We start from the raw sequence: 17344 nt of genomic DNA on the forward strand, positions 1-17344 counted from the left end.
GTAATGCTGCTGTTTCTTGGATATCTGCTTGTGGGTTTATTAACATAATTTATAGCCTACTTTCCATGAAACCAAAATAGAGCTGTGTAAACATGCTTCTTGATTTAGGCTTCGTATGTTGACATTTTCTTGCCTGTCTAATGCATTCTATAATACGTTTCCAATAGGATTACAGAGTGAATATCTTCCTAAGACAAAAATGGAATGATCCTCGACTTAAACTGCCCACTGACTGGAAGGGGTCTGACTCTTTAACTGTAGATCCCACCATGTTTAAATGTCTGTGGAAGCCAGATCTGTTCTTTGCAAATGAAAAAAATGCCAACTTCCATGACGTCACACAAGAAAACATTCTTCTCTTTATATTCCGTAATGGAGACGTACTGGTCAGCATGAGGTACTTCTTCTTTTCAACTGCAAAGTTTTATTATAGACTTTGAGCAAATGAAAGTCTCTGCTTGATTAACTGAGTAGATGTGAGGCACAGATTTGGGATATGTTTTTTTTTAATGTAAATCAAATTAAATTAAGAAGTACACAATACTTTTGAGAAATAGTGGAGCTGCTATACGGTCAGTGAATGCTTGCTTGAAAATTGTGAGTTAGAATGGCTTTTGAGCTGAAATGGTATGCCTATCTGCAGTCTTTCTGAGGACACGAACCACTGGATTTGGGAAGTTACAAGGGTGTTCACATGTTACGTTCAACAAGTGTACAATGAGTACCTGTGTGTGCAAATAATTGAGCTATGCATTCCTGCAGTTTTATAACGTTGAATGAGTCTAGTCTGTATACTTGTGTACACAATAGCTGAACTGTAGAAAACATCAAATCCTTCACACAATGTAGAGACAGCTTTATACTTGTATTCAGTGTAACATAAGAATAAGACAAGACGAGGGATCATTCTCTTCCATTGACAAGTTCTCACATTACACAACTCCACATGGATACTATACAGATAAATCCACGAGAGCCTGATCATGTCTCTGTGCTGTGCTGTAATGAAGCATGTGTTTCCTGCGTGCTGAAAATGTTGCAATGAAACTCCCCTAGAGTAGAAAAATAATGTGCATCTTTATATGAATACATTGCATACTGATCTGCTACATTTGTGAACATGAAAGCAAACAACAGCCACCACCTCCACAGTTAACTTGAAAGTTGCTTTGAATTGCTCACAAGCTTTCGGTTTATATTTCCAGATTATCCGTTACGCTTTCCTGCCCGTTGGACTTGGCCTTGTTTCCTATGGATACGCAGCGTTGCAAGATGCAGTTGGAGAGCTGTATGTAAATCAGATTGTGCATAAAAATAGCTACCACTTCCTGTTGTGCCTATATAAACCAAAGGAGTGCACAATGCTGTTGAATGTGGACTTGTACAATGGTTTCCAAAAATCATGTTCATTGGTCTCCGCCTTTTATAATTCAACCCCTAGCTGTGGTACTTTGATCCTATGCACCAAAGTAGCTGGTCTGATCTTAAAATAATTTGCTTGGAAGCCCAACTGGTTTTCACTGAAATTTATATCTGTCAAATGCTGTTAGGATCATGGGGTAGTTTTAGCAGGGATGCTTATCAACTTCAGGGATTCCGTATCACAAGAGACTGCAGACGCACAGCAGAGTGGGTGGAAGCATGTCAAAGTAACGCATATGATAGGGAGGAAAGACCTGTGGACCTTCCTTGCTCCTTACCTGGATTAGGGTGGGCTGGGGTAGCAATGGGGTTGGAGCCATGCGGTTGCATGGGGGAAAGATTCACAGGTGGGATATCAAAAGAGTGAAAGCCCTATCCCCAGTAGAGACATAACTCAACTTTGAAGGAGGCGCCTGCAGCATAGTTTTAGAGGACAGTCTTAACCAAATGAAATGTTCTTCAAAGAAAAGGTGGTCCTTCAGATGGCCTGAGACCAGACCCATATAGGGCTTCTCGAGTCAAAAAAAAAAATGGCATGCTGAATTGTGTCTGAAAACAAACCGGAAATCAGGGAAGATGTTTCAGCAGCAGTGAGATATGACCACCATAAAGAATACCCTTTAAGTAATGATGCTGCCATGTTTCAAGTCAAATAATCTAGGGGACAGTATGATTGAGAATTGTAGTGTTGGAAGGGACCACAAGGGACATCTAGTCCAACCCCCTGCTATGAAGGAATTTATTTTGGCTATTGCATTTGTTATTTTTATCTCTTAATCCTTTTTTCCTAAACACCTAGTTGGTTACACTACCGATGATTTACGATTTATCTGGCAATCTGGTGATCCTGTTCAACTAGAGAAAATTGCTTTGCCACAATTTGACATTAGGAAAGAAGATATTGAATATGGCAACTGCACCAAATATTACACAGGAACTGGTATGTAATATTGAACATTGATGAATTTCATGGCATGGTCAGACTCTGTTCACCTATAGCAGTGGTGTCCAAACTTCTTTCAAAGAGGGCCAGATTTGATGAAGGGAAGGGCCAACCAAAGTTGTTGAGCTTGTTTTTAGGATTGCACCCCAGGAAATAAACTGCCACAGGGGCTGGATTAAACCGACTGGCAGGCTGGATTAGGCCCCCAAAACAGACTTTGGACATACCTGACCTATTGTATAGAGTTGGCGATAATCTGTCAAATTCTGACTTACTATATATATATATATATATATATATATATATATATATATATACTAGCTGACCCGGCCACACGTTGCTGTGGTTCTTTCCTGTGATTCCCCACCCCACCCTGTCCCGATCCATGATGTATCCTGCCCCTCCTCCCTCCACCCCGGCTCATCCCTGTGTTTCGGTAGGATACCCTTTCCTCTGTTGTCCCTGGGGAGTGTTGGCCCCTCCCCCATGTATGTCCATACCTTGGCCCCCACCCTTGGAGAAGGAACTGTTAGGTTCTGGGTTTTATTTCCCAGCATGCACTTTTGTCTGAGCCTTGTGTTGTCCCTGGGGAGTGTTGGCCCCTACCCCCGGTATCTTCCTACATTGGCCCCCACCCTATTTACTTTTGTCTGAGCCCTCTGTTGTCCCCTCCCCCCTGTATCTCCATACATTGGCCCCTGCGCACGCATGGTGAGCATTTCTATATATTTAGATTAAGGATCGGGGGTGATGATGTGCCCTGGGAGGCAGAGAGCTACTTAAAAAATCCCGAGGGGGGGGTGTCAAATAGTGAAGCCCCATAGCCCTGTAGCAACAGACAGGCCCAGACAGAAGGAGGGGGGTCATATGGGCCACTTGGTGCAGGCCTCCAAATCTAAAGGGGGCCTCGGTCTGCATATTCACAATCAGTAAAATGAAAAAAGTAACAAAAGGGTTAAAAACAGGGCCACATTATCTTATCTACCTGGCCCGGGCTTTAGGCTGTAAAGTAGAGGCGAGGCCTTGGCTTGGGCTAGTATTTTTAATGTGACCCGAGGCCTCTGCCCTGTATCTGCATTCCTTGGCCCTGGCCTGACTGTGTGGGTTGTCTGGTAATAGGCCCCCTTCAGATCCCCCTGAGCCTCAGAGTCCCCCTGTTTTACAGGATCTCATGGCGGAGGCAGGGTTTGTGGGTGTGACGCGTCCTTGTGGCTAATCCCTGTGACTGCCACCACGTGTCCTGATCCATTATCTATTCTGTTTGTGCCCCCCCCCCATGACCAGCATATCTCATGACGTTTTGAAGGATGATATTTATTTTTGTCTTGTGGTTTTTTTGGGGGGGATTGGGGGGTAGTGGTGTTAAATTGTAAAGTAAAAACCCCTTGCCATGTCCCCAAGTGCGTTGTTGTGGGTTATCCCCCCCCCCCCCGGCCTAGCGGAGGCCTGGCAGCCTGACAGGAGCCTAGGGGTGATAATGGATGCCTTTGTGGCCTTCAGTTGCTTGGTTGATGATGATGTCATTTGGTTTGTGGGTGTGGCTTAGATTTCACAGGAAGGGAGGGGGTGTACTGTGGGAGGAATTCCACTTGAGGGCGCTGTTTGACTTGGTGGGAAAGCATTTCTGTACCTGCGCAGGTGTGCAATTTCAGGAATGCTTGCCCCCAACAACGCTCTAGGAGTGGCCTGGATCGTTGTGTCCAAATTTCAGGACGATCGGTCAAGCGGTTACGGAGAAAAGTGGAACCCCGGATTTCACGATTTTTACATTTTTATATATATAGATAGTATATGGTATATATATACTATATATATAGTATATATATATATATGGATTAATGTTTAGATGAACATCGACATTTTAACCACAAAGTGATGGGGGGGAAATGCTTTCTCTAAAATAAGATATCAGAATGGAGGGGAAGAAGTCATGTTTTGTTTTGCAGCATTTATGCAGTCCCAATATCTGTCTTATGAATCAAAATACCTTGATATTTCTAATGGGCCATCCAGGTAGAAGAGCAGCAGCCAATGCCGTACCCTTTAGATGTTGCTGGTCTACAGTTCCTATCACCCTTGACTATTTGCTGTGTTGGCAGATGGGAGTTGGAATCCAACAACATCTTGAGAGCACCACATTGTCTACCCTTGATGCAAGATTTAGATAGCACTCAACCCTATAAATAGTATACTTATTTGTGAGATAGAACATGTTTGAGAAAATGCACCTATATTTCTGAATGGTGTCAGAAACTGTAAACAGAAATATAATATGTCAATTACTCTGGATGTGAGTGAAGCAGTTGATGAGTCACCACTTCCAGAGCCCTACCAGAGTGAAAAGTGGTACATTTTCCATTTTCTCCCCCAGCATTCTTCCTCCCCACTTCTCATTGAAACCAAAGGTGGGCAAATTACTCAGGCGACCTTTAGGCTGGTGTAAGTAAGGGGCCCAATCCTGGGGAAACAAAGGGGCCTTCGCTGTAGCACAGGCATCCCCAAACTTCGGCCCTCCAGATGTTTTGGACTACAATTCCCATCATCCCTGACTACTGGTCCTGTTAGCTAGGTATCATGGGAGTTGTAGGCCAAAACATCTGGAGGGCCGCAGTTTGGGGATGCCTGCTGTAGCAGATCCAAGACTGCTTCTGACATCAACAACAACTGGTGGAATCAGCTCTGTGCCCAGGGAACCTTTGACAGGTTTGGGGTTGGAGAACCTCCCCAGAGGACATGACCCTTCCTGCCAGCAGCCCTTTTTCCACCAGTGGAGAGGCTCCTCTGTTCAGTGCTAGCCTCCTCCAGTCAGCAGATCTGGGGTTGGGATTGCTCTGTTCCTTGTTACACTGAAGAAAATTAATCCTACAGACAAGAACACCAAGGAGAGGGGGGACTGAGATACTTAATTCACTGGGTCTGTCAGAAGAATAGGTTTTTCACTGACTGTCCTAAAACATGGTGCTAGAGCCTAAGTAGGAACAGACCTGTAACATTTGCTTGAGGGGTTCGCCTGATCTGAAATTCAGCAAGTGCACTAAAAGAGGGTTTGTTCAAGTGATGCATTCCAAGTAGAGCTCTTGGTGATGCAGCCAGATAATTTTAGACCTTGGCCTTAATGGCCTGGACTATATTAAATGGTCAAATTTGGGATTGGCCCCATAGAGAAGAGTCAGAGTGGATATTTTATGATGCAAAAAAAAAATCTACCCTGGTTGTGCCATATACCTTGTGATGGAATTAATGGTCTCCATTATCCTATTTTGGAGAGGTCAGAAAGGGAGTAAATTGCAACCAAGTCAGTCAGGTTGGGTGTCTGAAATTACATGCACAATGTACCAGTGGTTACAACTTGTTTCATCCATGTAGCTTATGATGTAATTATTGGTTCCTGGAAGCAATTTTGGCAGGGCTTCCATCTGTCAAGTGACCCAGCAGTTGGTCATGAGACTGGTAGTGTCAGAATTCCCATGACTTTTGTAAGCTGTCTAGGTATCCTCTGTACTTAATGACATGTATTTTCGGATAATGGCTCTCCTACTCTAATACTTCTGATGTCTTGATGTTCAATCAAGTACTAGGTCTGTTAAGTGGTTAACAAGCCAAGCTTATTATGTGAACAGATTAGTACTCACTATGAAGTTGTGCCACACTTTTTAACAACAACAAAAAGAGGTGCTGATATTGCGTACCCTTGAGTATCCCCTGGAAAAAAGCACTGGTTCCACCACTGAGGCTACTGCATTAAACCTTAGTTCCTGAAACCTGATCTGTGATACCTGGTTTATGCAGATTGCCATTAGGTAGCTGCTGATATTTCTTGCTAACTATGATTGTACTAACTAGCCTTGATAATGACTAGATGATTAGCCTAGTGAGTCATACTAGTTGACACTATAATCGGCATGGGGGCATTATGATGAGGTATGTAAGAGGGGGAAATAATCAGACCTCCATCAAAGTGATCAGTGGAGGGGGCGGATTGCTGACTCATTTGCATTAGAGCTTTATTGTTGCCTGACATCAGTCCATTAATTAATTAATTGCATAGATTCAAAATCAATTAATGGCTTCAGTACAAATGCTAGCTTTTTGTGTGTGGGTCTAACTGTAGTAGTAAGATGACGAAATTCATAGTCTGCCACAGTTTTATGGGGCAATATCTCATCATATCCTGAAGATTGTAGGAGAACATAATACAGTTACGAGGTAATTGCATTCAGAAACAAATGGCACAATATATTTTATTCAGTTAGATCACTGTTTCTTCCCTATTTCATTTCATTTCTCTATTAAGCAGTGATTGCCAAAGTCCAGCTACCAAACTAACTCTCGTTTTTGCCCCAGGCTGGTTTTTACAGCTGCATATTCTTTGACTGGATTTTGAATCAGATTGTAATTCTGCAAAACTGAGATGCAATGTGTGTATTGGCAGCTACAGCATGGGGATTAATTGTTCTCCCAGTTATGATCTTACTTTTAGAGGAATTGGAATCCTGATAGCACTTAACACAACTAAATGTATGCAATCCAGCAGGTTTCTATGCCAGGCAGGGAGGAGCATTGGATTGAGTGTCTCTTTGCTTGGCTCTGCTGTTCCAAGGGAAGGGCTGAGACAAAGGGATTCTGAGCCAGTCTTGTAGCCATCACCTGCTGTGGCCTCATCCAAACCCAATTGTTGCACCCACTTGGTGCTGGGTTTGGCCCTGATTGCCCCGACCCTCCTCCACCTTCTGTGACCACTGTGGTGTCCCTGCTCCATAAGCCCCACCCCCAACAGGGGATAGGAATTAGGATTCCACTCTTAGTGTGTGGGAGCAAACATGGCTAGAGACAGCACAAGCAGGAGGAGTTTCAAGATATCTCTTGTGTTCAGTTTTGACTATTGAATTATTATTATAATGAAACTGCCAGCTGGCCTCCCTTCATGTGAAATTTACATTGTTCATCTTGGTGACTAGGAATGTTATGCTTTCTATTGAAATATAATATAAGGGCTTTTAGTCAGAGCAGGAGTGAATTTCTGACCTAACACAAACAGCTGAACACATAAAAGTCATATATAGTATGGAAAATGAAATAAGAATTTGACAATCCGTGGAATCCGTTTATAAATGGCATAGAAAGCATTCCACTAGCTCAAGATCATAAAAGAGGAGAGGAGCAAATAACCAGGACATATTCAATACATTAATTAGACAATTTTGCTCTTCATGTTTTATTTTAGTTGTATTTTGCCCCGGACTTTTTAGTGATTATTCCCAAAACCATTAGCAACAAACTTTATGTTTTATTATGAATGTTCGTACTTAGGTTTGTTGTGTAAAGAGGTTGGCTAGAGAGTGGTCAGTCCTGTCTCTGAAGATCTGCACTAACGTGTCACTTAATATCATTGAGAAAATTCATCCAAACATTATTTTTGTATTTTACAAAAGGAGATTTGCACAGTCACACAATGAAATTTCATTACATAGATTTCATTTCCCCCCCAAAGCAGGAAGTGGAATACTGCCATATTGGCTATAGCGTAATATCTACTTATGTTTTATATACAAGAAGAAGTAATCCTCTTATGGAAACAAACCTGCCCTTTTTGTCACTATAGGCAGAGGAGGATACTGTGTGTATATGTGAGTGTGAGAAACCTCTTACATTCACCAGGCCTTAGTCTTGCTGTTTTTCTCTCCTGTCAACTGACACAGAGCTACTAAAAGCAGATATTCTCCTTGTTCAGTCCCTGCCACAAAGTATTTGAACCCGAATTAGGGCAAGCTCAAAGTTCAGGACAGCTTCTTTTGAAATCATATGAAGAACCCGCAAAATGTGGAGCAAGAGGCTGGGTGATTTTAAAGCATCCTTATCTGAGACCAGGGGCTTATAGAGACATGAATACCTAAACGTGTCTATTCTTCCTCCAAAGGTTACTACACCTGTGTAGAAGTGATCTTCACTTTAAGAAGACAAGTTGGCTTTTACATGATGGGCGTTTATGCTCCCACGCTGCTCATTGTTGTCCTGTCATGGCTCTCGTTTTGGATCAATCCTGATGCAAGTGCTGCAAGAGTGCCTCTGGGTAATCCTGAGTTTCACCTGCCGTCAGAACCACCCAATGTCACCCAATGTCTGTTCTGTGGTTCCTTCAGTAGCAGATTTCATTGGATTACTGAAGGCAACTCAACTCTCATGGCATGCTCTTCACTCTCATCCCAATCTTCTTTTTCAGTCCCATACATCTCTCCACTTTTTAAAAGACAAGATCTGTAGCCTGTCTCTGCTCTCTAAATCAGCACTGTGGCGTGTATGAGTGCAACTGTGAGTAGAACTTCAGAAGCGTTATCAGTTTTGGGGTGCAGGGGGAGAATAACAGGTTAGGGATCTTTAAACCTTAGCCAGGGGGAGTATATGGGGCTTCACCAACATTTGTTGAACATATGGGGCATAGCTGTCAAGTTTTCCCTTTTCTCGCGAGGAAGCCTATTCAGCATAAGGGAATTTCCCTTTTAAAAAGGGAGAACTTGACAGCTATAATATGGGGGTGGGGGTGGGATGATGAAATGTTTTGATACCCATTTCCATCTATAGGTTTCGGCTAAGAGTGAACCTCACTTTCAAGTGAGCATTTCAGCAACAGTCCAGAAAACTTGGATTCCTATTTTTGTTTCATCTCCTTTTGCACAGTCACCAATAGATTTGAGGGCACCCCCCCCCCCCCAGCAAACCACCTTAGGACCCATCCAAGCACTAGCCTGACTTTAGTGTAAGATGGTTTCTCGATGGGCCCTAGTGAATTCTAGTATGCACCCACAGTACCTAATGGTGGAAAGTGGAGTAATGGTGGCTCTAAGCAGCTGTCAGATGATGTACCACAAGTGCCAAGTACCACAATAGCCATGAGGTAGACAGCAACAGTGGTGCTTTAAGCATCCTAGCAGCTGCCATGTTCATTTCCTAAAATGACCATGATGTTCAATAGTTTCAAGAGTGATGCTACATCCAGGGCATTGGAGGAGGTGGAAATAGTGTGCATCTGTGTTGGTGGGCCCTGAGGCCCTAGCAGTTCCCCAAAGATACCATGTGATGCTGCTGCCCCCTTCAAGGAAACTTGAGGATGGTAGTACTGATGGTATTGCACAACTAAGTTTCCAACTTAACTATGAACCTTGCAAATAGAAAAGTGAGACGAGGCAAGCTGTCACCAGCCAAAGCGAAAGGTACAGTCTTCACTGGTACAGTCCTCACTGAAAGAGCTCCCACATTTATTCAGTTTGTGGGGTGGTCCTAAGTCACTTTAGCAGTGGGAAGATGGTGTGTCACTGTCTTTAGTTCTCTCTGCATGAGAACTAGGACAGGGCATGCTCCCCTAAATCAAATGTAGAGAATCCTTTTTAGACCACATGCCAGATGCAAAAGTGGGTGAAGCACTCCAGGCGTGCAAAAATTTCTAATTGTGGCAGGAAGGAGGGCTGGCAAGGGGTGTGGCCAAGGGGGAGAAAGTTGCAAGTGCTAGATAGAGAGAGGTCTGGTGGGGCATATTTTCCCACCTGGTCTGTGGTCTCTCACCCAGCCTAAGGTCTACACAACATGTTGCCATCCTGTTGGCTAGACCCAGCGGCCTTCAAGTTCCAGCATATTCAGAAGCCCTTCTCTGACATTTTCTGAAGCCATAATACTGTTGGTTTCAGAGCAAAGTGCCTACTTGGTTGAAATCTTTCTCCCACCCCCTTCAGCCAGATTACACATTTCCTTTGAAATAGTGTAAGATCTTATTCTTTTCCATCTCTCTGAGGCTGAACTTTTCACCCTCAGATTCAAGGCAAATGGAAAGTAGCAGCAGGCCACAGTGACCTCCGCTGCCCTGTTGAACAAAGCAATGAAAGGCCAAGCTGAACTCTTTTTCTAAAATCTGAAATCCATTGACTGAACTGAGGTTAGTTTTCAAACTTTAAATGGCTGTGAAGTACAAGGTATTCAAAGGACTATGGAATGTAGCTCTGCAAAGATGAATATCCTTGGTTCTTTGCCGTCAAAGGTGGACAATTGTTAAATTCAACACACATTTTTCAAAGTAGCAACCTAACAACATGATGGACGCTTCAGACTGTTTTGAGATGTATAAAATTAGTACCCATATAGACGATCACTTTGATTGCTACATTCCCTGCAGGGAAACTCGGGAGCAGAGATAGCCACCAGTCAAGACACTCGATTTCAATATTACTCCATCATTTTGTGACATCTAAAACACCATTTGATTGGTGGTAAGAACTAGCGCTGATAAGGTAAAAAGACATAGTTGTGCCATGATAAATAGAGCAGTTAGCAACAATAAAAACCATTTGCAGCCATCATTGCTTATATATGTGATCAGAATTATTATGTGATCAGTGCATGCACCGGAATCCATAATTCACCGTGTACATTCATTTTCATCTCCTGCAAAGCATATGTGGTGCATCAGCAACTCCTGTTCCTTTTTAGGAAATGCCATCCTTTAGGAACTGGAAGCATAAACATTGGAAGAGGCAGCAAAGAGGGGAAAAGGCTAGCAGTGCAGGAAAGCTTCTATTACATTCTTGGATCTTTCCCACTCTCCTTTAGGTATCTTTTCAGTGCTCAGCTTGGCCTCAGAATGTACCACGCTTGCTGCCGAACTCCCCAAAGTGTCTTACGTAAAGGCCTTAGATGTGTGGCTGATTGCGTGCCTTCTCTTTGGCTTTGCTTCGCTGGTTGAGTATGCCGTGGTTCAGGTTATGCTGAACAATCCAAAGCGAATCGAAGTTGAAAAAGCAAAAATGGCCAAAGCAGAGCAAGCAGAAGGGAAAGGCGGAAATGCCGCTAAGAAGAATACTGTGAATGGCACAGGCACCCCTGTGCACATCAGCACTTTACAGGTAAGTGCCTTTATTGTGTCTTTACTTTTGCAAGCTTGCTCAATTTTCAGTTTTGTTTTTTTTAAAGCATAGGGGGCAATGCTTTGTAGATGCTCAATTGAAGGGTTGTTGCCTAAGTAGTTCATTGTATTTGATTGTGATGCTGCGGGGAAGCATTTTCAAAAGTTTAAGATGCTTGCTGAAAGAGCTTCTGAAGTAGGCGCACAAAGAAGGGTAAAAAAAAAATCAGGCTTGTCCCTCAGGGAGCTGATTTGGGCTGTCATGGCAGCAAATGGTTAGGTATCTGATTTATTGTTGTATTAGTACTGCAAGGGAGGGGGAAAGGCACTTGCGGGATTTTCTTGACTAGCCTTAGGATAATATGTACCATGACTTGTGGGGAGAGGTATCATTTGCCGTCCCAAAATGTCATGGGAGGGCCCTGAGAACAAGAGATGTGCAACCGTGGTCCTTTGCATCAAATCCTAAGGGGTGCCATTCAGAACAGCCCTGTTTTATTAGAGGCAGCACAACATTGCCATGGCTATATATGTAGTATTAGGTATTCTCAAAGGACCACCAACACACCTTTTACTAGGAAGATGCTTCAGCCACAAGTGGGATTGGTCCTTTAGGTCTTCAAGTGAATCAAGTCTTTGACCCCAGGAAATTTTTTGTTCCTGTCCATCAGAAGACAAAATGTCATGCCTCGGGTTAAATGCTGTGACATAATTGATTAACCTTTTTAAAAAGAAAAAAGAAATTGCAATTCCTTGAGAATGGAGGGGGTAATGGCAGCTGCACTTGCTTTTCTCACCAAGAACAGAGGAAGCAAAGGAGAGCATCCTTTCTCACCATGGAGCACAGAAATGCTCTTTCTCACACATTCCAGCTTTACTCTTCCCCATCCCAACCCTTACCTTTGGTGTGTGAGACACAGACACAGGGTGTGCCAGGTTAGAGAGAGCCAAAAATGCATGACAGTGTCAGGACAGTGTGTGTGTGAGGTTTGTGTGCCCAGCCAGATAAATAAATTATTATTATTATTATTATTATTATTATTATTATTATTATTATTATTATTATTACATTAAGTGTGGCTAGTTGTATATGTGTGTGTGAGAGAGATTGTGTCTGTGTGCTCCTGCCTCCGTCCCTCCAGATTAAATGGACCTCCAGGGCCACTGATGGAGCTGCATAACAGAATGTATTTATTGTCTCATCAATTAACTCAGAAGGTATTTTCATGGCTACAGTTGAGCATCAGAATGATGGTGCAAAACTAGATCAATTATGCAGAAGATGCATAGATGCATTGCTATTGCTTAATTCCAGCTGACAGTCATGGGGAAATGTACAGCTTAGCTTCCCCTCTGAACAGTAGGAAAACACAGTTTGTTCCCTGGTGCCAGAGCCTGCCTACCAAGAAACAAATTACCATCTTGCACCCTCTAGTGACTCTTTGCGGCATCATCATCATTTATAACAAATTCCTTTTGCACATATGTAGGCTATGAGGGGGTGGGTGCTTAGTACTGTAGTTCAGTTCAATTTGTGAATTCATTCACACATACCATGCTCCTGTGCCAATCAGTGAAAGGAGTCCCTTAGTTAAAATTGTATGAAATTATTGTGCTCTCTTCCAGTTTTTTTAAATTAATATTTTATTAATAACATTTCATTTATAAGAAGATAGAATGAGAAAAAAGAAAGCAAGAAGAAGTGGGTGAGATTGAAAAAAGAAACAATACAGTTAGCTTACCATACATTAATATACAGAAATGCATATTCTCATTACCCTAATATACATATACTTTTCAATAACCTAATATATTCTGTGTAAACCCATTCAAAATATCATTGTACTTATCCAAAGAAAGTCTGCGTCTATAAGCTGTCCATTCATATGTTGCCATTGTGGTGTCTTCCAGTTGATCTCAGAGCTCTAACATTATCCTGTAGCCAGTGTGCTGTAGTGGTTAAGAGCGGTAGACTCGTAATCTGGGGAAAAGGGTTCGCGTCTCCGCTCCTCCACATGCAGCTGCTGGGCGACCTTGGGCTGGTAACACTTCTTTGAAGTCTCTCAGCCCCACCCACCTCACAGAGTGTTTGTTGTGGGGGAGGAAGGGAAAGGAGAATGTTAGCCGCTTTGAGACGCCTTCAGGTAGTGATATAGCGGGATATCAAATCCAAACTCCTCTTCTCTTTCGGTTTGTGCTTTTGAACATATGACAGTGCTAGCTCTGTCAATAGAGCATGAGACTCAGAGTTGTGGGTTCAAGCCCCACGATGGGTGAAAGATTCCTGCAGTGCAGGGAGTTGGAGTAGATCAGGCATCCCCAAACTGTGGCCCTCCAGATGTTTTGGCCTACAACTCCCATGATCCCTAGCTAACAGGACCAGTGGTCAGGGATGATGGTAATTGTAGTCCAAAACATCTGGAGGGCCGAAGTTTGGGGATGCCTGGAGTAGATGATCTTCATGAATTCTATGAATTACCTGATTCTATTGTTGTTTCAAAGAATTCTATGAATTCTTCATGAATTCTATGAATTACCTGATTCTATTGTTGTTTCAAAGAAAGTCCCTTTCTATACTTCCTTTAAAGGCATACATTCATTTTTCTCTCACTATTTCTGAAGATAAGTGAAAAAATTAATGTGAGAGGGTGTTGTTGTTTTTAAGGCCCAAATATTTCAGTCTTTCGTTGTAGGGAAGTTGATTCAAACATGTATTACTTTGGGCTGCCCAGTCCCTCAAGATTTGAAAAATCACATTTTCATCCTGCCCATTTAAAGATACTGCGCCCCCATCCAATATGCTGATGATTGTGCATTGGCTTAAAATAATGACTTGGGCATCATGCATGTGATGAATATATTTCAGAAGGTGATGAAAATGTAGGCAATCACTCCTAAAAGAGAAATATGTATATTTCTTGTGTATCTTTTAAAACCTCTAACGAGAAATCTCCTGTCACTTGCTTCTGATACAAATCAGCACAGAGTCATAATTTTGGCTAGCATTGTCCATTCATATGTCCCTTCATAGTATTATCCAATCACAAAACATTGCCCATGTTTTCTTTCTTTCTTCACTTGTGCATTTTCTCATCATGAATATTTTCTGAAATTCCTCACAATGCATTTATTTTTTTAAAAGGACACCTCCACCCAACTTCTGTTCAGATGGATAAACATAATTTGCATTTGAGCAGATTGTTTAGGACTTTATTAGCATAGATTTTAAATAAATTACCATTATGGTTCTAGATCTTTGACTCTTTGATAATGACAAAATGTGTTCAGCAGGAAGACTTTGATGGATGGAATCTGAATTGAGCCAGGCAAATGTTTATTTGCGTTTTTAAGGCATATTCCAGCTATTCCAGCTGTCTTCATATTTATGCTAGAGTAGTTTAAAAATGCAATTGCAGATTAAGCAAGATATACAGTAAAACAATTAAAATCAATACACAACACAATTGGAACAGCAGCATGAAAACGTGGCAGTTTAGTATATCTTACTTGCATGTAATTAACAGAGCAAAGGAACAACTGGAATCGCTGCAGAGTCCAGTCGATGTAGGCCCCCAGCTAAAATAACAGTGTAGTCCTAACCACATCTACTCAGAAGGAAGTCCTATTGAATTCACTGGGGTTTACTCCCTTTACTCCCAGGTAAGTGGGCTTAGGACTGCAGCCTTAGTTATGAGTCTCAAGTTGCAGCCCAACCCGTATAGAATAGGTTAGCTAACTTGGTTGTGTGCTTGCTACTGAAACACGAGAGTAACTCATGGCTTCCGAAATGCTGTTTGTTGGCTTGTTTTCCTAGGTTGGGGAGACCCGATGCAAAAAAGTTTGTACTTCGAAATCTGACCTGAGATCCAACGATTTCAGTATTGTTGGAAGCTTGCCAAGGGATTTTGAACTGTCAAACTATGACTGTTACGGAAAGCCCATCGAAGTGAACAGTGGGCTTGGGAAGTCTCAGGCAAAGAACAACAAGAAGCCTCCTCCTCCCAAGCCTGTCATCCCGTCAGCTGCCAAGCGGATCGATCTGTATGCAAGGGCGTTGTTTCCATTTTGCTTCCTTTTCTTCAACGTCATATATTGGTTCGTATATTTATGATAGACCTTTTTATTTTTTGAAGGAATAAAGAAGTGTGTGCAATATACGCCATTCCATTCCATCATGAAGGCCGGTCTGCAACAATTATTTTGCATTTGCAAAGCAATATATTGCATATTAGATGCCCTATGTGACTGTAATTGGGGGGGGGAGAGAAAGGGGCATCCTGGTTTTGAATGAAAGCATGACACCGCAATGTCTGTGCTTGAACCAACTGTTGTATATAAATGTACAGCGTACATCCTGCTTTAGGAATATATGAAGGACAACGCATACTACATTATTGAAGCTGGACAACACTCCCCATGAACATAACCAAGAGTCAAAGTGTTTCTGATAATGAAACCGATGTGCACGCTGATTACCAGTAAGATCAATATCCTAGTATATGTAGTATTTAAAAGTTCTCCTTATGACTCTCAAAGCCAAGACCCACCTTGTTCTTGTATAAAGTTAAATGGCACTGTGGAAGAACAAGCTGATGTTGTAATTCAAATCATGTAGACTTTGTAAGTGGGCCAAGTATATCTTAAGCTGATCTTGTCTATGTGGAAAAATAAAGATCAGAGAATTACTAGTTTTCCAAAATCAGATCCTTTATTTAAAAGTGCACCATGTGTTTCAGCATGAGCCAAGCATGCTGCCAAACATAGTGGATGGAGACTGGCTCAGTGCAACAGACTTTGAAGAAGCCCAGGACTAAAGAGTTCTCTCCTATCTATAAGGTCACCTACTGTGCAGTCCTACATACTCATTACACTGGGGATGGAGACTTGCAGCTACTACGCTAGTAGAACGCTGCTGTTTCTATTAGATGCTCAGCCTGGGAAGGGAAGGATCAAGTACGGAACCAGAACGTACAAAAATAGTATAAAAATTTCAGTTACAGCATCTCTGGAAATGCTACCAGTTCCCACCAATCACGTACCGTGTCAGAGACGACACCTGCAGGTTTTTCACACCCAGAGGTAGCCAGGGAACTCACAGTGGTAGAGACACGCCCCCCCCAGCACCAAACCCTCCGTCACCATGCACACAAAAAGCAAGATGGCAACATGCTGCCCTGCAGCGGACAGGCATCTCTCAGGTAAGGACTTGAATCCCCTTAGGCTCCTCGCAGCCTAAGCACAACACTTGCAAATAGAAGAAGCAGCCACACCTGAGAAGGATACCTGCAGATAGCACTTGCAGTCTTCCTGGGACAAAGACTCAAGACCCATTCAGGAGGGTTTATGGGCCACATCCAATGTTCTGTTGTGGTGATGTGGGATTTTTTTTTTTAAATCTCCCCTTCTTTGAAGTTGATCATAGGAAAAACCCTGTGTGCCTGGTCTGCAACTGGTTGGACTATCTTCCTTTCCTTCCCACTGACAGTCCTGGATCGCTCGGGACACCCAGTTCAACCTAGAGCAATCCAGGGCTGTTTCCACGAGTCAGGAAAAGCCCAGATTCCTTCTCATCACCCAATTCAGTTTAGGCTTTGGGCTTCAGCCAAATCCAGCGCTCGGCCCTAGCCATCTGTCATGGATTACAACCTATAATCTCAGAGTTTACCATACAGTTTTAATGTCTCTATTTAGTGTTGCTTCCAACCATATAATCTGGAATGCAAGAGCCCTATCTTTCCCCCAAATCCACAAAAATATCTTTCTGCAGTAAGATCCTAGCAATTAAAATCGCCATAAAGCAAACAGCCCACATTGTTTTCCTCACTTCAAATCTCCACACCTAAGTTTGGTAACAAGAGAGCAAGTGAGACACTGCTTGGAAGAAAGCTTTGACTTGCACTGTCTTCTTGAGGTCTGTAATTTCAGCCAACCAAATAAAGAAATAGCTATTACACAACTGAGATGAAATTTATCCAGCCAAGACTGCCATAGTGAAGAGCAAAGAAATGGGGTTTGTGTATCTGAACATTCAGGGTACAATGTCTTAATTAGATTACAGTTGTTTGAGGCCCCTGGAGGAGAATCAAGTTACA

The 17344-nt window shown here is 42.5% G+C and overlaps 1 protein-coding gene across 1 annotated transcript in view; it reads left to right on the top strand.

The window, feature by feature from the left end:
* Positions 1 to 15925, top strand: part of LOC132591158 (glycine receptor subunit beta-like) — a 30587-nt gene extending 14662 nt beyond the window's left edge. Inside the window, exons 5-10 of the mRNA XM_060270664.1 lie at positions 168 to 397; positions 1206 to 1288; positions 2222 to 2362; positions 8283 to 8435; positions 10961 to 11253; positions 15067 to 15925. Of these exons, the coding sequence (XP_060126647.1) occupies positions 168 to 397; positions 1206 to 1288; positions 2222 to 2362; positions 8283 to 8435; positions 10961 to 11253; positions 15067 to 15363 (1197 nt within the window). The 3' untranslated portion in view covers positions 15364 to 15925. The remainder of the gene's footprint in view (positions 1 to 167; positions 398 to 1205; positions 1289 to 2221; positions 2363 to 8282; positions 8436 to 10960; positions 11254 to 15066) is intronic.
* The last annotated feature ends 1419 nt before the right edge of the window (positions 15926 to 17344 follow it).

This window comes from Zootoca vivipara, unplaced genomic scaffold (genome assembly GCF_963506605.1).
Source record: "Zootoca vivipara unplaced genomic scaffold, rZooViv1.1 SCAFFOLD_59, whole genome shotgun sequence".
Classification (NCBI taxonomy): Eukaryota; Metazoa; Chordata; class Lepidosauria; order Squamata; family Lacertidae; genus Zootoca; species Zootoca vivipara.